This window comes from Salmo salar, chromosome ssa13 (assembly GCF_905237065.1).
Source record: "Salmo salar chromosome ssa13, Ssal_v3.1, whole genome shotgun sequence".
Classification (NCBI taxonomy): domain Eukaryota; kingdom Metazoa; phylum Chordata; class Actinopteri; order Salmoniformes; family Salmonidae; genus Salmo; species Salmo salar.
The window spans coordinates 74,148,155-74,172,702 of record NC_059454.1 but is presented as its reverse complement, the minus strand read 5'-3'; the positions used below and the strand labels follow the sequence as shown (position 1 = coordinate 74,172,702).

The following is a 24,548-nucleotide window of genomic DNA, read 5'->3' as shown; positions in this document are numbered from 1 at the left end:
GGCATCGAGGCATTCAGTTACTGTTCGATTGAACGTTAGGAATGGGCAAAACGAGTGACCTAAGTGAACTTGAACGTAGTATGATCGTCGGTGCCAGGCGCGCCGGTTCCAGTATCTCAGAAACGGCCGGCCTCCTGGGCTTTTCACGCACAACAGTGTCTAGGGTTTACCGAGAATGGGTGCGACAAACAAAAAACATGCAGTAGGGGGCAGTCCTGTGGGTGAAATTAGTTTGTTGATGAGAGATCGAAGGAGAATGGCATTAATTATGCGAGCTATCAGGTGGGCCAAAAATAGCCAATAACGGCGCAGTACAACATTGGTGTGCAGAACAGCATCTCGGAACGCACATCTTGTCAGTTCTTGTCACGGATGGGCTATTGCAGCAGACGACCACACCAAGTTCCACTCCTATTAGCTAAAAACAACAAGATATGGTTCAAGTGGGCACGCAATCACCAACATTGGACAATTGAGGAGTGGAAAAACATTGCCTGGTCCGACGAATCCCTGTTCCTGTAGCATCAGGTTTTGGCGTAAGAAGCATTAAACCATGGCCCCTTCCTGCCTGGTGTCAACAGTACAGGCTGGTGGCAGTGGTGTAATGGTGTGGGGAATGTTGTCTTGACACATGTTAGGTCCCTTGATACCAACTGAGCAACGTTTCCATGCCCCAATGAATTCAGGCTGTTCTGGAGGCAAAGGGGGTTCCAACCCGGTAATAGATGGGTGTACCTAATAAACTGTACACTCTCCTGTTATTATGGCCTGGTCCATATGTTCTACCTGTTCCATGACAGGCCATGATGTTGCCCAAAAGGTATTTGTCTGAGATGCTTCTGCCAATAAATTGGCCCCTACACAGCTGCCCTTGACCATTTTGAAAGGTTGATATGAACTGTTGTTACCTGAACTGTACTACCACAGTTATTGTGCAAGGGTCAAATGAAATAACCCCTGGGCATTGTCTATGGAGCACACACAAAAAACAATAGCCATAGCCATCCCCATAGCTCACTTTATATTAACAGTCTTCCACTGCCCCTGATGTCATAGGATAAGTGTTTGTTCTCAACGGCTTTGATGGGCTAACACAAGCCATTATTTATTTTAGACGGGTCTAAAGAAGCATGATATGAAGAAAATATAGTCTATTTCCGAAGAACAGAATAGCATACTGAGTTGTCCTTATGTTAGGTCCTGATCTGGCTATGGCTGTGGGCTACACTAGTTCATTCAGCAGACAAGATTTGCTTAGAATTCTATGGCATTATTTTATAGTATGAAGTATCAGCTGTTCCGGACGACTATGTGATCACGCTCTCCGTAGCCGACATGAGTAAGACCTTTAAACAGGTCAACATACACAATTGATTTGATTGATGTATTATATTAAGTTAAAATAAAAAAGCGTTCATTCAGTATTGTTGTAATTGTCATATATAGATCGATCTCTCTCTCTCTCTCTCTCTCTCTCTCTCTCTCTCTCTCTCTCTCTCTCTCTCTCTCTCTCTCTCTCTCTCTCTCTCTCTCTCTCTCTCTCTCTCTCTCTCTCTCTCTCTCTCTCTCTCTCTCTCTCTCTCTCTCTCTCTCTCTCTCTCTCTCTCTCTCTCTCTCTCTCTCTCTCTCTCTCTCTCTCTCTCTCTCTCTCTCTCTCTCTCTCTATATATATATATATATATATATATATATATATATATATATATATATATATATATATATATATATATATATATATAAAAAAGAAAGACAAAAAAAAAAAAATGTGGCCGATTAATCAGTATTGGCATTGTTTCTAATGCTGGGCATCATTCACAAGTGATAATATATAATTCACAAGTTATAGGCTAATATTGTCACCCATCAGACTATTCTTGCTTTAATCTTGTCTTTACATATCCTAAATAGCAATTTCCCTTCAGACTTTTACTGTGACTAAATGGTGACCTGGAATTTTACTGCCTTCATGACTCGTGACCGCCAGTATGGCGGTAATACGGTCAATGCAACAGACCTAGACCTGACCATGCCTGTATTTAGGAGCTATTTTGCAGTGCTATATGGGTCTTTTGACCTTGTTCATGGCCAATCTAGAGGAGCAAAAGTTAACCAAGCAGCAGGTCTGCTGCCGATGTCACCCATTACTCTGCCAGAGGACATGTCATTCCCAATGAGTCCTCAATGATGAACAGGTTCCTTCAAACATATGATAAGGGAACAGGATATAGCTGGGTGTGTATAAAACAAAGAAGGTTGATAACTTGTATTACTTCCATAAACCATCTCTAGGTACCACTTCCTGGATGTAACATGCACTTCATTATAGGGGAGTGTAGCGAAGGTGCTGTCTCAGTGAGAAGGGCTATCAATTATTTCCTGGGTTCAAACATTCCATTAAAGACTAAGTCTACTCATGAAGGTCATGCAATGACTACAGTGTTTACAAAACACAAAAGTGTTTATTTGCCTGGTACTCTAGTGAGGGTAGGGTGGAAATATAAAGAGCCTTCTGCTTGGCACTTCAGACTTCTACTGACAAAAACAATGAGTGACTTCTGAGTTCAGAATTAGGAGAGTTGAGGTTAGGCGGGTGTTTTACCGTGTAGTTGGGGTTGCCGGGTTGGATGCGGAGCTCAGCCAGGATCCAGATGCCATTGGTGAGCTTGAGTGACTGGTAGAGCATGTCCTGGCCCTCCACGTTCCTCTTGGCAATGGTGTAAATGTTGTCGTTCTGCAGCTTCCCCGACACAGTGTCTGCAAGGTCACATTACATATGAGTAAGGTATATACTAGAAGTGTGGATATAAATTCTCAGTTTTTTCAGGATTTCTGGAGTCATGCGAGAATAGGCTGCGAGGGAATACTTAAAATGGGAATTTTGGGAAGATTTCAGGAATTTTTCAACACAACTTTATGTGGAGATCAGCGCTACACAGGCAAAGCTCAGCCTCATGGGCTGTAGGCTATTCTACGGTCGACTACTGATAAGTGCACATTGGATAAGTGCATTCTCCATTGTAGTGCAGTTCAGCAGTTGTAATTAATATTTTTTTTACTGACAGTACTCATTCAGACATACACATCTGAGAGGGGAGTTATCTATAGACTAAGGCATTGTATTGTACAGTAGTAGCTTCATTTTTGGGAACTGCATTCTCTAGTCTAGGAACATGAGGTTTTTGCTTTATTAATAGGTATTGGGCTATATATGCAGTGGTTTCTACAGTTTCCATTGTTGATTTGCAGCGTCATATAAAAAAAGGACTGAGGTACTCAATACAACAAGAGAGAAGGAGATTGATTTCATGTAAGACAAAATTCATAATAACAGTATGTGAAAAACCAACAACTAGGCCATTAGCTGCTTTCTGAGTCATATTAGACTACACACATGGCCTGATAAATCATTCCATTTCCATGACCTACATCAGCTGCCTATTCCTCTGTCCCAGTCAATCTGTACCCTTAAGGCAACTCTAATGGTTTCTATGTGAGCCTGGCTAACTACTGGCAGTGGGGAGCAGCTCAGATAATATATATCTACATTAGCTTCTTGAAACAACTGCTGGAGCTTAGTCCCTCCTTTGTGCCTCTAAGTGAAAAAAAATGTATCCTGATCCAAGTCAGACTTTGAGGAAGAGGAACAGAGCTAGGGTAACTTCTAACAGTGCTGTGAACGTTGAAGCAATACATTGAACGTCATGGATGTAACCTAGCCTGTAAGCTGCACTCTTATGTGGACTGTCACTACAGGGAGTAGCTACTACAACTTCCAGATCTCACATCTAGAGGTGGGGATGTCACTATAGACACTATGTCTAACGGGCTTAAAACCATAGGTCAATAGACAAACTACCACTACCATAAACTCTGACCCTGAGGCCCATGTCCCATTGTAGGTCCTGCCCTGAGCACTCGTCAGTACCACTGCCCTCAGCCCTCAGTCACTCTGTTGTCTGGGGCAACCAGGCATGGTGTGGGTTATCATTAAAGAGGTTGTGTGAAGTCTCCTTCAGGGAAAGAGGGGGGAGGCGAAATGCCTTGAAAGGAGTCCTGAAAGGTAGGTGGTAGATGGAGAGAAGGAGAAGTGTCAAAAAAAGAAAGAAGCAGGACAAGTGACAGTGGGGGAATTAATTTCATCGCTCCGAAAGCGCAGTGGAACAGCTTCCTGTATGACTAGTCTCTATTATGTTACAGTCTGCAGGGAAGCTTCTAGTGGTCAAGGCTCCCAACTCCATACTGCTCTAACCATTTACCTTTGAGCAACACTTGTCAGTCATAGATGGCAAATGGCTGCTTTTTGTTACCCTACTTTGTTTGAATGTGAGACGCAACTTAAGTGGTGTTTGTATTTTTGTGTGGCCAATCGGTGCCTTGTAATTTTCAGGGCAAAAAGTGAATTGTCGTTTTGTCTTTTTCAGGGCAGAAAGGATGTCAGTTGTGTTTTAATAACAGCCTTTGAAACCATCCAACCACTTTATCACAATGACATTCTATGTCCTCAGATGAACAAGGGAAACAAACATTGATTACTGGGAAAATGTTATATCCATTAAATGAAAAGTAGGATTCAAGACCATTTAATATGTTGAAAGATTACCTTAATTAGCTAGCTAGTATGTTGCCTACTTGGTGGCAAACATTTTGTATTTGCTATGCTATTATTCTCGCTTGCATGACTCATGGCTCTACTGTGGCTGTCGAAAGAGCCTTGTTTTAAATTAGGCTACTGGAGTATTGCTTGTCACGCTACAAAGAAAGCATCTAAAAACAGAGGTGGTAACATAATAAGAATCTCCATATTTGACTGAGGGAAAATGTAGGCAGCAAAAGAAAATACATTTTCATTATCATAAATACACATCTTCCAGAGATATCATCTTCCAAAAATGTACACTACCGTTCAAAAGTTTAGGGTCACTTAGAAATGTCCTTGTTTTTGAAAGAAAAGCATATTTTTTGTCCATTAAACAACATAAAATTGATCAGAAATACAGTGTAGACGTTGTCAATGTTGTAAATGGCTATTGTAGCTGGAAACTGCTGATTTTTAATGGAATATCTACATAGGTGTACAGAGGCCCATTAATTATCGGCAACCATCACTCCTGTGTTCCAATGGCACGTTGTGTTAGTTATTCAAGTTTATAATTTGAAAAGGCTAATTGATCATTAGAAAACCCTTTTGCAATTATGTTAGCACAGCTGAAAATGGTTGTGCTGATTAAAGAAGCAATAAAACTGGCGTTCTTTAGACTAGTTGAGTATCTGGAGCATCAGCATTTGTGGGTTCGATTACAGGCTCAAAATGGCCAGAAACAAAGAACTTTCTTCTGAAACTCATCAGTCTATTCTTGTTCTGAAAAATTAAGGCTATTCCATGTGAGAAATTGCCAAGAAACTGAAGATCTCATACAACGCTGTGTACTACTCCCTTCTCAGAACAGCACAAACTGGCTCTAGCCAGAATAGAAAGAGGAGTGGGAGGCCCCGGTGCAGAACTGAGCAAGAGGACAAGTACATTAGTGTCTCTAGTTTGAGAAACAAATGCCTCACAAGTCCTCAACTGGCAGCTTCATTAAATAGTACCCGCAAAACACCAGTCTCAACATTAACAGTGAAGAGGCGACTCGAGGATGCTGGTCTTCTAGGCAGAGTTGCAAAGAAAAAGCCATGTCTCAGACTGGCCAATAAAAATAAAAGATTAAGATGGACAAAAGAACAGACACTGAACAGAGGAAAAAAGCCTAATAAATGAAAAAAGCATCTAAAATCAACAAACTCACAATTTTCAATTAAAAGTAGATTCAGCGAAATTACGTTGCCTTGAGCAGCACCGCAGCTATTGCGATGAGCGAGATGCAAGTCTTCACTCCCACACAGTATCTGCTTCACGCTGCTAGAGCCCAAAACAGTGTGGGAGTTTGGCCCGGAGCTTCATAGGGATGGGCATGAGTAATTGAGTACATGAACAGACGTCAAACGTAAATCTTTAACCAGATTATTTATTTATTTATATATATATATATATATATATATATATATAGTACCAGTCAAAAGTTTGGACACGTACTCATTCAGGGGTGTTTTAAATATTATAATTTTTTTTACTATTTTCTACATTGTAGAATAATAGTGAAGACATCAAAACTATGAAATCACACATATGGAATCATGTAGCAAGCAAACAAATAACAAAATATTTTATATTTGAGATTCTTCAAAGTAGCCACCATTTGCCTTGAAAACAGCTTTGCACACTCTTGACATTCTCTCAACCACTTTCATGAGGTAGTCACCTGAAATGCATTTCAATTAACAGGTGTGCCTTCTTAAAAATTAATTTGTGGAATTTCTTTCCTTCTTAATGCGTTTGAGCCAATCAGTTGTGTGGTGACAAGGTAGGGGCTGGTATACAGAAGATAGCCCTATTTGGGAAAAGACCAAGTCCATATTATGGCAAGAACAGCTCAAATAAGCAAAGAGAAACAATAGTCCATCATTACTTCAAGATCTTTGAAAGTTTCTTCAAGTGCAGTCGCAAAAATCATCAAGCACTATGATGAAATTGTCTCTCATGAGGCCGCCACAGGAAAGAAAGACCCAGAGTTAACTCTGCTGCAGAGGATAAGTTTATTAGAGTTTACTGCACCTCAGATTGCAGCCCAAATAAATGCTTCACTGAGTTCAAGTAAAAGACACATCTTAACATCAACTGTTCAGAAGAGACTGCGTGAATCAGGCCTTCATGGTAGAATTGCTACAAAGAAACCACTACTAAAGGACACCAATAAGAAGAAGAGACTTGCTTGGGCCAAGAAACATGAGCAATGGACATTAGATCAGTGGAAATCTGTTCTTTGGTCTGGTGAGTCCAGATTTGAGATTTTTGGTTCTAACCACCGTGTCTTTGTGAGACGCAGAGTAGGTGAACAGATGATCTCCACATGTGTGGTTCCCACCGTGAAGAATGGAGGAGGAGGTGTGATGGTGTGGGTCTGCTTTTTTGGTGACACTGTGTGATTTATTTAGATTTCAAGGTACACTTAACCAGCATGGCTACCACAGCATTCTGCAGTGATAAGCCATACCATCTGGTTTGCGCTTAGTGGGACTATCATTTGTTTTTCAACAGGACAATGACCCAACACACCTCCAGGCTGTGTAAGGGCTATTTGACCAAGAAGGAGAGTGATGGAGTGCTGCATCAAATGACCTGGCCTCCACAATCACCCGGCATCAATCCAATTGAGATGGTTTGGGATGAGTTGGACCGCTGAGTGAAGGAAAAGCAGCCAACAAGTGCTCAGCATATATGGGAACTCCGTCAAGACTGTTGGAAAAGCATTCCAGGTAAAGCTGATTGAGAGAATGCCAAGAGTGTGCAAAGCTGTCAAGGCAAATGGTGGCTACTTTGAAGAATCTAAAATATATTTTGTTCCCACCGTGAAGCATTTTGTTTTTCAACAGGACAATGACCCAACACAACTCCAGGCTGTGTAAGGGCTATTTGACCAAGAAGAAGAGTGAAGGAGTGCTGCATCAGATGACCTGGCCTCCACAATCATCCAACCTCAACCCAATTGAGATGGTTTTGGGATGAGTAGGACTGCATATGTTGGAACTCCTTCAAGACTGTTGGAAAAGCAGAAGCTGGTTGAGAGAAGTCCAAGAGTGTGCAACGCTGTCATCAAGGCAATGGGTGGCTACTTTGAAGAACCTAAAATATATTTTGATTTGTTTAACACTTTTTTGTTTACTATGATTCCATATGTGTTATTTCATATTTTTAATGTCTTCACTATTATTTTACAATGTAGAAAATAGTGAAAATAAAGAAAAACCCTTGAATGAGTAGGTAAAGTTGAAGTCAGAAGTTTAAATACACCTAGGTTGGAGTCATTAAAACTTGTTTTTCAACCACTCCACAAATCTCTTGTTAACAAACTATAGTTTTGGAAAGTCGGTTAGGACTTCTATTTTGTGCATGACACAGGTAATTTTTCCAACAAATGTTTACAGACAGATTTTTTATTTATTTTATTTCACATCTATCACTCCAGTATTAATTTGCTAAATTGTAATTACTTCGCTACTTTGGCCTATTTATTGCCTTACCTCCTTACTCCATTTGCACACACTGTATATAGACTTTTCTATAGTGCTATTGACGGTTTGTTTATCCCACGTGTAACTCTGTGTTATTGTTTTTTATCACACTGCTTTGCTTTATCATGGCCAGGTCGCATTTGTAAATGAGAACTTGTTCTCAACTGGCCTACCTGGTAAAAAAAAAAATAAAAATAATTTAAATAATAATAAAAAAAAAATAATGATTATTTCACTTATAATTCACTGTATCACAATTCCAGTGGGTCAGATGTTTACATGCACTAAGTTGAGTGTGCCTTTAAACAGCTTGGAAAATTCCAGAAAATTATGTCATGACTTTAGAAGCTTCTGATAGGCTAATTGACATCATTTGAGTCAATTGGAGGGGTACCTGTGGATGTATTTCAAGGACTACCTTCAAACTCAGTGCCTCTTTGCTTGACATCATGGGAAAATCAAAGGAAATCAGCCAAGACCTCAGAAAAAAATGTGTAGACCTCCACAAGTCTGGTTCATCCTTGGGTGCAATTTCTAAACACCTGAAGGTACCACGTTCATCTGTACAAACAATAGTACGCAAGTATAAACACCATGGGACCACGCAGCCGTCATACCGCACAGGAAGGAGACGCATTCTGTCTCCTAGAGATGAATGTACTTTGGTGCGAAAAGCGCAAATCAATCCCAGAACAGCAGCAAAGGACCTTGTGAAGATGCTGGAGGAAACAGGTACAAAAGTATCTATAGCCACAGTAAAACGAGTCCTATATCGACTGCTCCAAACCGCCATAAAAAAGCCAGACTACGGTTTGCAACTGCACATGGAGACAAAGATCGTACATTTAGGAGAAATGTCCTCTGGTCTGATGAAATAAATACTTCCAAAGTTGTGGCAAAACGTCTTAAAGACAACAACGTCAAGGTATTGGCGTGGCACAACGCACGGACCTCAATTCTATAGAAAATTTATGAGCAGAACTGAAAAAGCGTGTGCGAGCAAGGAGGCCTACAAACCTGACTCAGTTACACCAGCTCTGTCAGGAGGAATGGTCAAAAATTCACCCAACTTATTGTGGGACGCTTGTGGAAGGCTACCCAAAACTTTTGACTCAATTTAAACAATTTAAAGGCAATTCTACCAAATACTAATTGAGTGTATGTAAATGACTGACCCACTGGGAAAGTGAAATAAATAAAATATAAAATAAATCATTCTCTCTACTATTATTCTGACATTTCACATTCTTAAAATAAAATGGTGATCCTAACTGACCTAAGACAGGGAATTTTTACTAGGATTAAATGTCAGGAATTATGAAAAACTGAGTTTAAATGTATTTGGCTAAGGTGTATGTAAACTTCCGACTTCAACTGTATGTCCGAACTTTTGACTGGTACTGTACATTTGCAGCAGCACTATCACAACTCAGCGACAATGGTAGGGATTTTCTGAGTCCCTGATAAATCATTGTCTCAACACAGCCTTGAAATGCGTGGACAGGGTTCAGGAGCAAAGAAGATTTGGATGGACTCCGTCAATCATGTAGAGCATCCTCTGTTTCCAAAAGGTGTAAAAGTTATCTATACAATGTATGCCAACAGAGCTACAGTAGTCTTTTAGCCAGGTGTGTAATGCCAGTAGCCTGATGAATCTTTCACAGCCGTGGCCCAGCGATGGTACCGCTTTTTGGAATCTTCCAGAGCTAAAATCAGTTCTTTAAAATCACATTTTCAGCAGTTCCCGAGCTAGCCGTCCTAATGTCGTTTGACTCCACATGGACTATGACAGTGTCGTGTGTATGAATCTGTACTGTCTGTGTGCACGTGTGTTCCTGTAGGTGTGTGTGGGAAGACATCTGCACATGAATTGCAGGCAGGTGTGTAACGCTGGAACCTAAGGCTGTGATGTTGTGTCACTGCAACAAAGCCAGAGGGTTAGAGGAAAAGGCCAATTCCACCATTTAAATGTTACCACTTTAAACCCCCATTCATGTTATCTAGTTCTCCAGTTAATCTGTAGCATCTCTTTTAAACCAATGCCCTCAGCTCCCAGTGCTTAACTGGCTTCAGTCTGGTGAACACAAGTGAGGAAAGGATTTGATGACTGTGGTTTGATGGTTTCAAAAGGTCAACTGCGGTACCACCTGTCCAGGTTGGTAAATTAAACCCTGCATATAGACTAAACAATAACTAAAGCTCCTTCCCTCCAATATAACTTTCCCAAAACAAGGACGGCCCCCTATCTGCCCTGTAGTTGGCTCAACGTGTTAGATCTGTGAAAGGAGAGGGTAGTAGTAAGTGTGATTCAGACATGAGCTCTGTGAGGACAATAGGCCTGATATATTACCAAATCATATTTTAGGATGACAAAAACACCAACAAGTCACCAAACACAAGCACACCCAGAGATGTCATATCTTTCCAAAACTGACTGAGCATATCATGAGCAAAAGGTTTTTCTATTGGCCTCATAGGTTAATGGATGTCATTTGTCCATTTTACATGCGTCAAATGTTGAAATAAGTTGAACTTTTGACAGCTAGACAGATGCACAGAGCGCTCTTCATGCATTTCATCCTTCTCTGCATGCTTTCTCCTCATCAAATTACATCTCCTTCCACTGAATCACCAGCACTCAATCGATAGGAAACAATGCCAACTCGAAGTGACACCGTCCTTCACTTGTGCTCGAAGCAGTAAAAAAAAAAAGGACAAAGATCTTATCCCATTGTACTCTTGGTAACTTAAACACAATGAAGTGTTCAAAACCACACTAAGCTGCAATTTCAACATCACCTAACAAAGGTCCTCTGACATAAAAAAGATAGAGGAATACAGGAAGCTAGATTGTTGATGAGACTCAATTGCCTTTTTATCATTTGTGTTTGTGCCTGGTTACTGTAGATGACTATGTGGTGTGTATTTCATCCATAAATATTAGCAGAATTGTGGATCGGCTGTCATGTCCTCACGCTTTAAGACTGAATCACGCAAGGTTATATTTTTAAAGCATAGCGTGAACAGCTCCGATGATGGACATTTGAGCTGTACTGCTTGAAAGCCTTGTGTTTCTCGATTGGCTGGGTTTCAGTACAGTCAGGGTTAGGAGGGTGAAAGATGACCCTCTCCAACAGAAACAGTGTACATTTTCATTCTAGATCTGTATTAGTGCTTTTATACCATTGAGCAGTAGAAGGAGGAAAACCCACAGATAAAAATAGCGACAGCCCTTAGAGTACATATCATGGTCAGAAATGTTTTTTTTTTTTTCACATGGTGCATAAAACATAAGTTAGTGTTCAAAGGTACATATAGCTTTCATCCATAGAGGTAAAGAAGCCTACCTGCGTTTAAGTGGCACTCCTTGATCTGGTACTGCAGCTCGTTCTCATTGGGGATGTCTTTCCAGGTTGCCAGGAACACCTGTCGCTCTGAGGCAGGTGAAGAAGGGGGGGAAATGAGAATGACACCTGAACTGAGCAGGGAGCTACAAAGGTCCTCGTTTTGGTATAAAATAAACTCTTCAAACTCTTTGGTGATAATGACTCTACTGCTATGGTAATGAGCTGGATATTGAGTGTTGCTTCCAGACACACGTACCCATTTTACCATCCTCCACAAAGAAAATGTTGAGTGGGATAAGCCCGCTGAAGTAGAAAACGTCAATGTTGTTCTTCACAGCCACCTGTGGACAAAAGACAATATCAACACAAAGTTAATATGACATCAGTCAGTGCCTTAGTGCCATGCACTAGAGGTGGCTGATTTAGACATATAGAATTCAAATAAGTCCTCAAACACTTCTGAGCACTTAGGAGCATGAGAAAGATGAGGCAGACAACTGTAAATATAGAATTGCTCTAAATAAGAAAAAGTGCTCTTGAAAATGTCCATGCAGTGTCTGTCATGGCTAGACAGAAGTGAGACTGGAGCGGTGTTTATTTGTGAGTGTGGGTGGCGAGGGCTTAAAGCTGAGTGTGTGGTCTGTTGGACTCTGCAACTAATGCAGTATACAGCCCTCATGGGCACTCTGAGCTCTCTCTCTGAACTTTATTAATATTTCTGGCTTCATGGAGTGACCCTCCGGCAGGCAGTCCTGTCCTTAATCTGTTCACAAATAGACATTATCAGAAGACCAGACCCTGGCCCGGCCTCACCTGTACTTGACAGGAACACTGTGTGAAAGTTGCGCAATGCTAAGCACCGAGGACACGCACACAGAGAGACATAAATACAAAAACACACAAACCTCATCTAGTATGACGGAGTTGTCGATTCCGTGGAAAAACTTTCCCTCATTAGCTCACGACGCAACTCGCATCGTGACACAACATGGAATTAGAGCCCTGTCAGAAAATCTATTAATCCACAAAAGGACAATCGTCTCCACCTACACATCTGAACCAAACTGACGTCCTGTCTGGGCTTCAAAAAATCCCCATGATAAAACACCCAAGCTCATTACAGAGGCCTTTTGATTTGTTTAGTGTCACATGATCGGAGTCATAGACATACCAATAAAGTATATCAACACACAAGACGCATCACAATGGGGAGTGTGGGAGAGGTGTCGGAATCACATGGTAAATATCCCTAGGCTGTGTTGTGATTAAGTACCAAAGCTGCCAATAACTATTATCTTTGTTAGTACTTAGAAGTCTTCATTACAACTTAGGGTCTCTGAGGTAATTATTAGAATGAACACTTAGGTGAATCAGGGTCAGTAGTGTCCCTTCCAGCAGCTAGGAATAGAAGCTGCTGAATGGTGGGATTGGTAGATATTTATAGTCATTATTATCAATTACTCAATCTGCTGTTTTCTTATAGAATGGCCTAAGGACAAATGTGATTAACAAAATGTGTCACTACAGGCGCCAAACATTTTTTTTATTTAACTAGGCAAGTCAGTTAAGAACAAATTCTTATTTCCAATGACGGCCTACCGGCCGAACCCTAACACAGACGACGCTGTGCCAATTGTGCACCGCCTTACGGACTCCCAATCACAGCCGGTTGTGATACAGCCTGAAAGCGAACCAGGGTCTGTAGTGACGCCTCTAGCACTGAGATGCTGCGCCACTCGGGAGCCCCATGAGCAAGTCTTCTGAATAAACGGACACAAGCGGTTGAATATTCACTATTGAATGTCATTCTGCATTTATGAGTAAGTAGATACTATATGAGCAGTGTTCATTTGAGCAGTGAGTGGATCCAACCCAGATGAACAGCTGTGGTGTGGTGAGCTCAAACACGCTAAAGGTGGTCTGCTTACCACCGGGCCTTCAGACAGACAGATATTTTCCCGCGCACACACAATACCCATGCCGGGAAGGCAAGAACAGAAAAGGAGGAATCATTATAGGATGGAGGCTAGCCTGGGATATAGGCACAAAGAAAGTAGCCGTCTCAGCTGGAGAGCCCTGTAAAGTAGTGTTATTTTGGCTGAATAGTTTCCAGTGCCATCTCTCTCAGCCACTGAACAGTGAAAATGAGATGACTGGAACTAATAAAGTCTGCTGATGGATGGGCTGCTTTCCAGGATAGCTGAGTAGCTGTTATATATTGCCATTATATAGGCCTATGTGCTCTTATGCATATTACCAAAGAATATACAGAGCTTTAAAAAAGGGCTATGTATTCAATTTCTGAGACTGGATTTACAGAAAGCTATTCCAGTGAATTGCCTTACCTCCATAAAAATGTGAGCTTATGAAATGAGAGTTTGTGCGGGGGCACTGAAAGCTGGAGTCCATTGTCCAGTTGGTGGCTGTCCTGTGGTGGTGGAGCACATTAGATCCAACACTGTGGGCTCAAACTACTAACACGCTTTACTGTCCTCGACTTGACAGCCATGTGTGGGCTGAAGACCGAACCCTCCAGCTCATCTCTCGGTTAGACCTAACCCCTTCCATCAGAATCTCAGCATCAACAAATATTGATTCAGAGAGGCAAGAATTGAAATCTATTTGGACGCAAGACAGAAGCACCCAATTCTGTAGATTATAGTTTCATAAACAGCATTTAGAATGCTGCTTTCTCTAGTTTTACATACGCTTCAACGAGGCCGTAAAAAAGACAGGCTCAAAAGCATATAAACAAATGACATACATTGAGGATATCTTGAAGTTTGAAATTAATTTATATTATAAAATGCATATATCTTGTTTTTTTGTTTTCCATTGTAATAGGTCTCGGGCTTGGAAGAGGAGTTTGCACACCGTACGTTGTTCCAGGAGGGAAAAAACTACAGTGCCACTCATTCAAGACTTTCTTTATTTTTACTATTTTCTACATTGTAGAATAATAGTGAAGACATCAAAACTATAAATAAAAAAACACATATGGAATCATGTAGTAACCAAAAAAGTGTTAAATCAAAATATATTTTAGATTCTTCAAAGTAGCCACCATTTCCCTTGACAGCTTTGCACACGCTTGGCATTCTCTCAACCAGCTTTACCTGGAATGCTTTTCCAACAGTCTTGACGGAGTTCCCATATATGCTGAGCACTTGTTGACTGCTTTTCCTTCACTCTGCGGTCCAACTCATCCCAAACCATCTCAATTGGGTTGACGTCAGGTGATTGTGGAGGCCAGGTCATTTGATGCAGCACTCCATCACTCTCCTTCTTGGTCAAACTGGCTCTCTGCCTCAAGAGAGCCAGTTTCATCATAACGATTGATGGTTTTTGCGACTGTACTTGAAGAAAGTTTCAAAGTTCTTGAAATTTTCTGAATTGACTGACCTTCATGACTTAAAGTAATGATGGACTGCGTTTCCCTTTGCTTATTTGAGCTGTTCTTGCCATAATATGGACTTGGTCTTTTACCAAATAGGGATATCTTCTGTATACCACCCCTACCTTGTCACAACACAACTGATTGGCTCAAACTCATAAAGGAAAGAAATTCCACAAATTAACTTTTAACAAGACACACCTGTTAAATGACATGTATTCCAGGTGACTACCTCATGAAGCTGGTTGAGAGAATGCCAAGAGTATCCAAACAGACGATATTGCCACATCTTAAATGTAAGCCTACTAGAAAGTGTGTTCCCTCAGGCCTGGAGGGAAGCTAAAGTCATTCCGCTACCCAAGAATATTAAAGCCCCCTTTACTGACACAAATAGCCAACCAATCAGCCTGTTACCAACCCTTAGTAAACTTCTGGAAAAAATGGTGTTTGACCAGATCCAATGCTATTCCACAGTAAAATTAACAACAGAATTTCAGCATGCTTATAGGGAAGGACACTCAACAAGCACATCACTTACAAAAATGACTGATGACTGGCTGAGAGAAATTGATGATAAAATTATTGTGGGGGCTGTCTTGTTAGACTTCAGTGCAGCTTTTGACATTATCGATCATGATCTGCTGCTGGAAAAACGTATGTGTTATGGCTTTACACCCCCTGTTATAATGTGGATAAAGAGTTACTTGTCTAACAGAACACAGAGGGTGTTCTTTAATGGAAGCCTCTCAAATATAATCCCGTTAGAATCAGGAATTCCCCAGGGTAGCTGTTTAGGCCCCTTGCTTTTTAACATTTTACTAATGACAAGCCACTGACTTTAAGTTAAGCCAGAGTGTCTATGTATGAGGATGACTCAACACTATACACGTCAGCTACTACAGCAACTGAAATGACTGCAACACTCAACAAAGAGCTGCAGTTAGTTTCAGAGTGGGTGGCAAGGAACAAGTTAGCACTAAATATTTCTAAAATGAAAAGCATTGTTTGGAACAAAACACTCACTAAACCCTAAACCTCAACTAAATCTTGTAATAAATAATGTGGAAATTGAGCAAGTTGAGATAACTAAACTGCTTGGAGTAAGCCTAGATTGTAAACTGTCATGGTCAAAACATTGAGGGAGTAGTAGCTATGATGGGGAGAAGTCTATCTATAATAAAGCGATGCTCTGCCTTCTTAACCTGTTTAGGATAGGGGGCAGTATTTTCACGGCCGGATAAAAAAACGTACCCGATTTAATCTGGTTATTACTCCTGCCCAGAAACTAGAATATGCATATAATTGTTTGATTTGGATAGAAAACACCATAAAGTTTCTAAAACTGTTTGAATGGTGTCTGTGAGTATAACAGAACTTATATGGCAGGCCAAAACCTGAGACGATTGCATACAGGAAGTGCACTCTCTGACCATTTCTTGGCCTTCTAGGGCATCTTTATCGAAAACAGAGGATCTCTGCTGTAACGTGACACTTTCTAAGGCTCCCATAGGCTCTCAGAAGGCGCCAGAACGGGGAATGATGACTCTGCAGTCCCTGGGCGAAAAACAGTAGCGCATTTGGATAGTGGTCGATCTGAGAACAATGAAACGGGCGCACGCGTGCGCGTGAAGAGTCCATTTTACATTTTCAGTCTTTGAACGAAAACGACGTCTCCCGGTCGGAATATTATCGCTATTTTACGAGAAAAATTGCATACAAATTTATTTTAAACAGCGTTTGACATGCTTCGAAGTACGGTAATGGAATATTTTGACATTTTTTTGTCAAGATACGCGCCGGCGCGTCACCCTTCGGATAGTGTCTTGAACGCAAGAACAAAACGCCGCTATTTGGATATAACTATGGATTATTTGGAACAAAAACAACATTGGTGTGGAAGTAGAAGTCCTGGGAGTGAATTCTGATGAAGAACAGCAAAGGTAATCCAATTTTTCTTATAGTAAATCTGAGTTTGGTGAGTGCCAAACTTGGTGGGTGTCAAAATAGCCCGGCCATCACAGGCTAGCTATCTACTCAGAATATTGCAAAATGTGCTTTCACCGAAAAGCTATTTTAAAATCGGACACCGCGATTGCATAAAGGAGTTCTGTATCTATAATTCTTTAAATAATTGTTATGTTTTTTGTGAACGTTTATCGTGAGTAATTTAGTAAATTCACCGGAAGTGTTCGGTGGGTATGCTAGTTCTGAACGTCACATGCTAATGTAAAAAGCTGTTTTTTTATATAAATATGAACTTGATTGAACAAAACATGCATGTATTGTATAACATAATGTCCTAGGAGTGTCATCTGATGAAGATCATCAAAGGTTAGTGCTGCATTTAGCTGTGGTTTTGGTTTTTGTGACATTATATGCTAGCTTGAAAAATGGGTGTGTGATTATTTCTGGCTGGGTACTCTCCTGACATAATCTAATGTTTTGCTTTCGTTGTAAAGCCTTTTTTTAAATCAGACAAACTGGTTAGATAAAGGAGAGTCTTGTCTTTAAAATGGTGTAAAATAGTAATATGTTTGAAAAATGGAAGTTTTGGGATTTTTGAGGAATTTGTAATTCGCGCCACGCCCTATCATTGGATATTGGAGCGGTGTTCCGCTAGCGGAACATGTAGATGTAAGAGGTTATTAACAACACTATCAACAAGGCAGGTCCTACAGGCCCTAGTTTTGTCACAACTTGATTACTGTTCAGTCGTGTGGTCAGGTGCCACAAAAAAGGACTTAGGAAAATTGCAATTGGCTCAGAACAGGGCAGCACGGCTGGCCCTTGGATGTACACAGAGAGCTAATATTAATGTCAATCTCTCCTGGCTGAAAGTGGAGGACAGATTGACATCATCACTACTTTTATTTATGAGAGGTATTAACATGTTGAATGCACCGAGCTGTCTGTTTAAACTACTGGCACACAGCTCGGACACCACTGCATAACCCACAAGACATGCCACAAGAGGTCTCTTCACAGTCCCCAAGTCCAGAACAGACTATGGGATGGACACAGTACTACATAGAGCCATGAGTACATGGAACTCTATTCCACATCAAGTAACTGACGCAAGCAGTAAAATTAGATACAAAAAAAAAACAGATTAAAAAACACCTTATGGAACAGTGGGGACTGTGAAGCAACACAAACATTGTCACAGACACATGCATACACAACACACACACACACACGATAACATACGCACTATACATACACATGGATTTAGTACTGTAGATATGCGGTAGTGATGGAGTAGGGGCCTGAGGGCACACAGTGTGTTGTGTAATCTGTGAATGTATTGTACTGTTTTTAAAATTGTATAAACTGCCTTAATTTTGCTGGACTCCTGGAAGAGTAGCTGCTGGGGATTCACAATAAATACAAATGCAAATACAAATGTCTTTGCAATTGATACAAACAAGCTAGCTACCTATAAAAATATGCTTTAAATGAAAACTCAGATGACTGCATTAAAATATAAACACTGTAGGCTATATAGGCCTATATCAAATCATATTGAAATACATTTCATGTTCAATAAATGTAGTTCTAATTCACTACTTCTATACTGTAGGCATATGTAATTTGTCTCAATATATTTCATGATGTGTAGCCTAACGTGCCACAATCTGATTTATTGGGTAAGCGTTAGAATAAGATGCCTCAATATTTGCATCCGTAAGTGGTAATATATCTCTAGGAGCTGATCCGTCGTCAGTATTGTGAAATAATTATAATGTTAAGGTAAGATTTGAATTGAGAAAGCTGATCCGAGAGCAGCACAGCCTTTCTTTCAATCCTATCAGTATTGACACGTGTTAGGGTTCGTTCCTTTCGTACTTGTCAATCATTGGTTCATTGGTGAAATTAGTAATATAATACTGCAAGAAAATGTGGCAAAGCAATTCGCTTTTTGTCCCGAGTACAAAGTGTTATGTTTGGGGCAAATCCAACACAACACATTACGGAGTAACACTCTCCATATTTTCAAGCATAGCGGTGGCTGCATCATGTTTTGGGTATGCTTGTAATCGTTAAGGACTGGGGAGTTTTTCAGGATACATTTTTTTACGGAATAGAGCTAAGCACAAGCAAAATCCTAGAGGAAAATTTGGTTCAGTCTGCTTTCCACCAGACACTGGGAGATGAATTCACCTTTCAGCAGGACAATGACCTAAAACACTGGAGTTGCTTACCAAGAAAACAGTGAATGTTCCTGAGTGGCAGAGTTACAGTTTTAACTTTAAGCTACTTGAAAATATATGGAAAGACTTGAAAATGGTTGTCTAGCAATTATCAACAACCAACTTGACAAAGCTTGAAGACATTTGAAAAGAATAATGGGCAAATGTTGCACAATCCAGGTGTGGAAAATCTCTTAGAGACTTACACAGAAAGACTCACAGCTGGTATCACTGCCAAGGGTGCTTCTACAAAGTATTGACTCAGGGGTGTAAATCCTTATATAAATACATTTGCTAAAAAATATAGAAACATGTTTTCACTTTGTCATTATGGGGTATTGTGTGTAAATGGGTGACAAAAAAATGTAATCCATTTTGAATTCAGGCTGTAACAACAAAATGTGGAATAAGTCAAGGGGTGTGAATACTTTCTGAAGGCACTGTAGGCCCATTATCTTTTCTACTTACTTTACATCTGGTTTAAGTTTACACTGAAAGTGTTTTTCCAATCCAGAAAATGTATTGAAATAAATGTACACTGTTTGGACTTCGGTAATCCGAAAAAAGCTTTGGCTGCCCAACCCAAGGATTAAAATGGCAGAAATATCCCTGAGAGTGTTTAATCATGATATATTTTGTAGACCAGGTAGGCTGCTGTTGCCTAGCATGCTTTACTTAACCAGAAAATACATGTAGGAGTTTACCTGTAGGTTGTTCAGTGGGTCCATCTTCATGACTGGCCCAATGGTGTTGAGAGGCAGGGAAACTTCGATACTCTGGCTGGGCATCAGTGGAGTGTGGATGGGCAGAGGGGTGGTGGGGATCACTCCGAAACTAGACAACATAAATTGCATAACAGGGTCTTAAGTGCTTCAGGTGACTGGAGCTAAATACACCACATGAGAAAAAGTATGAACATCTGCTCGTTGAACATCTCATTCCAAAATCATGGGCATTAATATGGAGTTGGTCCCCCCTTTGCTGCTATAACAGCCTCCACTCTTCTGGGAATGCTTTCCACTAGATGTTAGAATATTGCTGCAAGGACTTGCTTCCATTCAGCCACAAGAGCATTAGTGAGGTCGGCACTGATGTTGGGCGATTAGGCCTGCAGTCGGCGTTAAGATTCAAAGGTGTTCGATGGGGTTGAGGTCAGGGCACTGTGCAGGCCAGTCAAGTTCTTCTACACCGATCTCGACAAACCATTTCTAGATGGACCTCACTTTGTGCACAGGAGTATTGTCATGTTGAAACAGGAAAGGGCCTTCCCCAAACTGTTGCCACAAAGTTGGAAGGACAGAATCATCTAGAATGCCATTGTATGCTGTAGAAATAAGATTACCCTTCGTTGGAGCTAAGGGGCCTAGCCCGAACCATGACAAACAGCCCCAGACCATTATTCCTCCTCCACCAAACTTTACAGTTGGCACTATGTATTGGGGCAGGTAGCATTCTCCTGGCATCAGCCAAACCCAGATTCATCCGTGGGACTGCCAGATGGTGAAGCATGATTCATCACTCCAGAGAATGCATTTGCACTGCTCTAAAGTCCAAAGGCGGCGAGCTTTACACAACTCCAGCCGACGATTGGCATTGTGATCTTAGGCTTGTGTGAGGCCATGGAAACACATTTCATCTTGCTCCTGACGAACAGTTCCTTGTGCTGATGTTGCTTCCAGAGGCAGTTTGGAACTCAGTAGTGAGTGTTGCAACAGAGAACAGATGACTTACTACGTGCTAAGTGCTTCAGCGGTCCCATTCTGTGAGCTTGTGTGACCTACCACTTTCACTTTTTGATTTCACAATAACAGCACTTACACTTGACCGGAGCAGCGCTAGCAGGGCAGAAATTTGACGAACTGACTTGTTGGAATAGTAGCACATCCTATGACGGTGCCACGTTGAAAGTTACTGAGCTCTTCAGTAAAGCCATTCTACTGCCAATCGTTGTCTATGGAGATTGCATGGCCTTGTCAACAATGGGTGTGGCTGAAATAGCTGAATCGACTAATTTGAAGGGGTGTCCACATACTTTTGTATATACAGTGTATAAGTCTGCTCTTCACAATTCCTTGTATTCCAGAGTAGTGGTCGTGTTTAGTTATCATACAGTATGCTCCCATACTGTACCAACATAAGGAGTCGAGTGCACATAACATACAGTTGAAGTCGGAAGTTTACATACACCTTAGCCAAATACAATTAAACTCAGGTTCACAATTCCTGACATTTAATCCTAGTAAAAATTCCCTGTCTTAGGTCAGTTAGGGTCACCACTTTATTTTAAGAATGTGAAATGTCAGAATAATAGTAGAGAGAATGATTTATTTCAGCTTTTATTTCTTTCATCACATTCCCAGTGGGTCAGAAGTTTACATACACTCAATTAGTATTTGGTAGCATTGTCTTTAAATTGTTTAACTTGGGTCAAACATTTCAGGTAGCCTTCCACAAGCTTCCCACAATAAGTTGGGTGAATTTTGGCCCATTCCTCCTAAACTGAGCTGGTGTAACTGAGTCAGGATTGTAGGCCTTGCTCGCACACACTTTTTCAGTTCTGCCCACATATTTTCTATGGGATTGAGGTCAGTGCTTTGTGATGGCCACTCCAATACCTTAACTTTGTAGTCCTTAAGCCATTTTGCCACAACATTGGCAGTATGCTTGGGGTCATTGTCCATTTGGAAGACCCATTTGCGACCAAGCTTTAACTTCCTGGCTGATGTCTTGAGATGTTGCTTCAATATATCCACATCATTTTCCTTCCTCAAATAGCAATCTATTTTGTGAAGTGCACGAGTCCCTTCCGCAGCAAAGCACCCCCACAACATGATGCTGCCACTCCCATGCTTCACGGTTGGGATGGTGTTCTTTGGCTTGCAAGCCTCCCCCATTTTCCTCCAAACATAACGATAGTCATTATGGCCAAACAGTTATATTTTTGTTTAATCAAACCAGAGGACATTTCTCCAAAAAGTACGATCATTGTCCTCATGTGCAGTTGCAAAGTAGTGTTTTTTTTAATGGCGGTTTTGGAGCAGTGGCGTCTTCCTTGCTGAGCAGCCTTTCAGGTTATGTCGATAGGACTCGTTTCACTGTGGGTATAGATACTTTTGTACCTGTTTCCTCCAGCATCTTCACAAGGTCCTTTGCTGTTGTTCTGGGATTGATTTGCACTTTTCGCACCAAAGTATGTTCATCTCTAGGAGACAGAACGCGTCTCATTCCTGATCGGTATGACAGCTGCGTGGTCCCATGGTGTTTGTACTTGCGTACTATCGTTTGTACAGATGAACGTGGTACCTTCAGGCGTTTGGAAATTGCTCCCAAGGATGAACAAGACTTCTGGAGATCTACAATTTTTTTTTCTGATGTCACACAAAGTTTGGAGGTAGGCACAGGAACACCTCCAATTGACTCAAATGATGTCAATTAGCCTATCAGAAGCTTCTAAAGACATGACATCATTTCTGGAATTTTCCAAGCTGTTTAACCTCTTAGGGCTAGGGGGCAGTATTTACACCGCCGGATAAAAAACGTACCCGATTTAATCTGGTTACTACGCCTACCCAGTAACTAGAATATGCATATACTTATTAGATATGGATAGAAAACACTCTAAAGTTTCTAAAACTGTTTGAATGGTGTCTGTGAGTATAACAGAACTCATATGGCAGGCAAAAACCTGAGAGATTCCTTTACAGGAAGTGGCCTGTCTGACCATTTATTGGCTTTCTTTGACATCTCTTTCCAAAACAAAGGATCTCTGCGGTAACGTGACACTTCCCACGGCTCCCATAGGCTCTCAGCGCCCGGGAAAAAGCTGAATGTCGTCATTCCAGCCCCAGGCTGAAACACATTATCGCCTTTGAACTTGATTGAACAAAACATGCATGTATTGTATAACATAATGTCCTAGGGTTGTCATCTGATGAAGATCATCAAAGGTTAGTGCTGCATTTAGCTGTGGTTTGGGTTTATGTGACATTATATGCTAGCTTGAAAAATGGGTGTCTGATTATTTCTGGCTGGGTACTCTGCTGACATAATCTAATGTTTTGCTTTCGTTGTAAAGCCTTTTTGAAATCGGACAGTGTGGTTAGATAAAGGAGAGTCTTGTCTTTAAAATGGTGTAAAATAGTTATATGTTTGAGAAATTGAAGTAATAGCATTTTTAAGGTATTTGAATATCGCGCCACGGGATTAGACTGGCTGTTGCGTAGGTGGGACGATTTGGTGCCACCTACCCTAGAGAGGTTAAAGGCACAGTCAATTTACTGTATGTTAACCTCTGAACCACTGGAATTGTGATACAGTGAATTATAAGTGAAATAATCTGTCTGTAAACAATTGTTGGAAAAATTACTTGTGTCATGCACAAACTTGCCAAAACTGTAGTTTGTTAACAAGACATTTGTGGAGTGGTTGAAAAACGAGTTTTAATGACTCCAACCTAAGTGTATGTAAACTTCAGACTTCAACTGTACATACCTTTCCATGTATGCCCAGGGACTAAGACTCACATTTACACTCATTGTACTATTTTTGTGAAGTACATGACAATAAATAGCCATATCCCTTTCACTCAGTGGATAGTTTCTGAGAACTAACCTATTATCTATTAACAATGTGTTTAGTGAATGGCCATGATTATAGTGAATGGAGAGTCGCGATGAGCAACTAAATACAAGGTTGGTGTGAACAAAAGGCAGAGAGAAGTGTTTTACAGTGAGGCCACAGAGGACCTTGAATGCTGGTACAGATGAGTTATTGTAAGACCCTGAGACACTGTGTCAACCTCTTAGACCGCACTGTGACTAAGGCAAGAGCAAGAGATGGTATATAGGATTTGATACCAGTTGCACCCTCTCTCACCTGTTCTTGTTGAACTGGATAGCAAAGTCAGTCATGTGCTGCAGGGCCTTGTTGGTGAAGGTCATGTCCATGTACATTTGGCCCTGTCGGCGGGAGAATGTGCCCGAGATCTCTAGCCCTTTAGCTTTCACTGCAGGCAGCCATATCTGGGGGAAGAGATAGACAGTAAATAAAGAAATATGAACATGCAAACTACTTCACCAATACCTGGGAGCAGAGAGAGCACACAAGGTAATTTGAAAATGGCAACCTGAGTCATACAGGATTTGCACAACAAGTGCTGAACTACGTGTCTGTGCTGTGTAGCCCACTCATTTGATTGAGTCAGACACAAAGGGAGATGGAGAATGGAACCTGTAAATTAAGATGGATGCCTAGGACAGGATGCTATGTCCTGCTGCTACATAGCAACACGTACCAATCAACAGCACACAGGACTTTGTGAGCCTCTTCTGCATGACTCAACTGTATGATACATCTAAATTAACCATTTTGAACAGGAATCTAGGGTGGAGCCTGTTGATGCCAACATGGACTTAACACACCCCTCCTTCCGCCCCTGCCAAACAATGTCATAACTATATTTATGCACTGTCCGACATGAAGAATGACTTTGCTGCAGGGCTCAAGGTT

The 24,548-nt window shown here is 41.0% G+C and overlaps 1 protein-coding gene across 2 annotated transcripts in view; it reads right to left on the bottom strand.

Annotated features, from left to right (window-relative positions):
* LOC100380745 (AP-2 complex subunit beta) overlaps positions 1-24,548 on the bottom strand; it is a 72,912-nt gene that overhangs the window by 4,570 nt on the left and 43,794 nt on the right. For both annotated transcript variants that reach the window (XM_045693533.1, XM_045693534.1), the window contains 5 exons: positions 23,916-24,061; positions 19,745-19,874; positions 11,713-11,797; positions 11,457-11,543; positions 2,600-2,754 (listed from right to left, as the gene is read on the bottom strand). In XM_045693533.1, the coding sequence (XP_045549489.1) occupies positions 2,600-2,754; positions 11,457-11,543; positions 11,713-11,797; positions 19,745-19,874; positions 23,916-24,061 (603 nt within the window). The remainder of the gene's footprint in view (positions 1-2,599; positions 2,755-11,456; positions 11,544-11,712; positions 11,798-19,744; positions 19,875-23,915; positions 24,062-24,548) is intronic.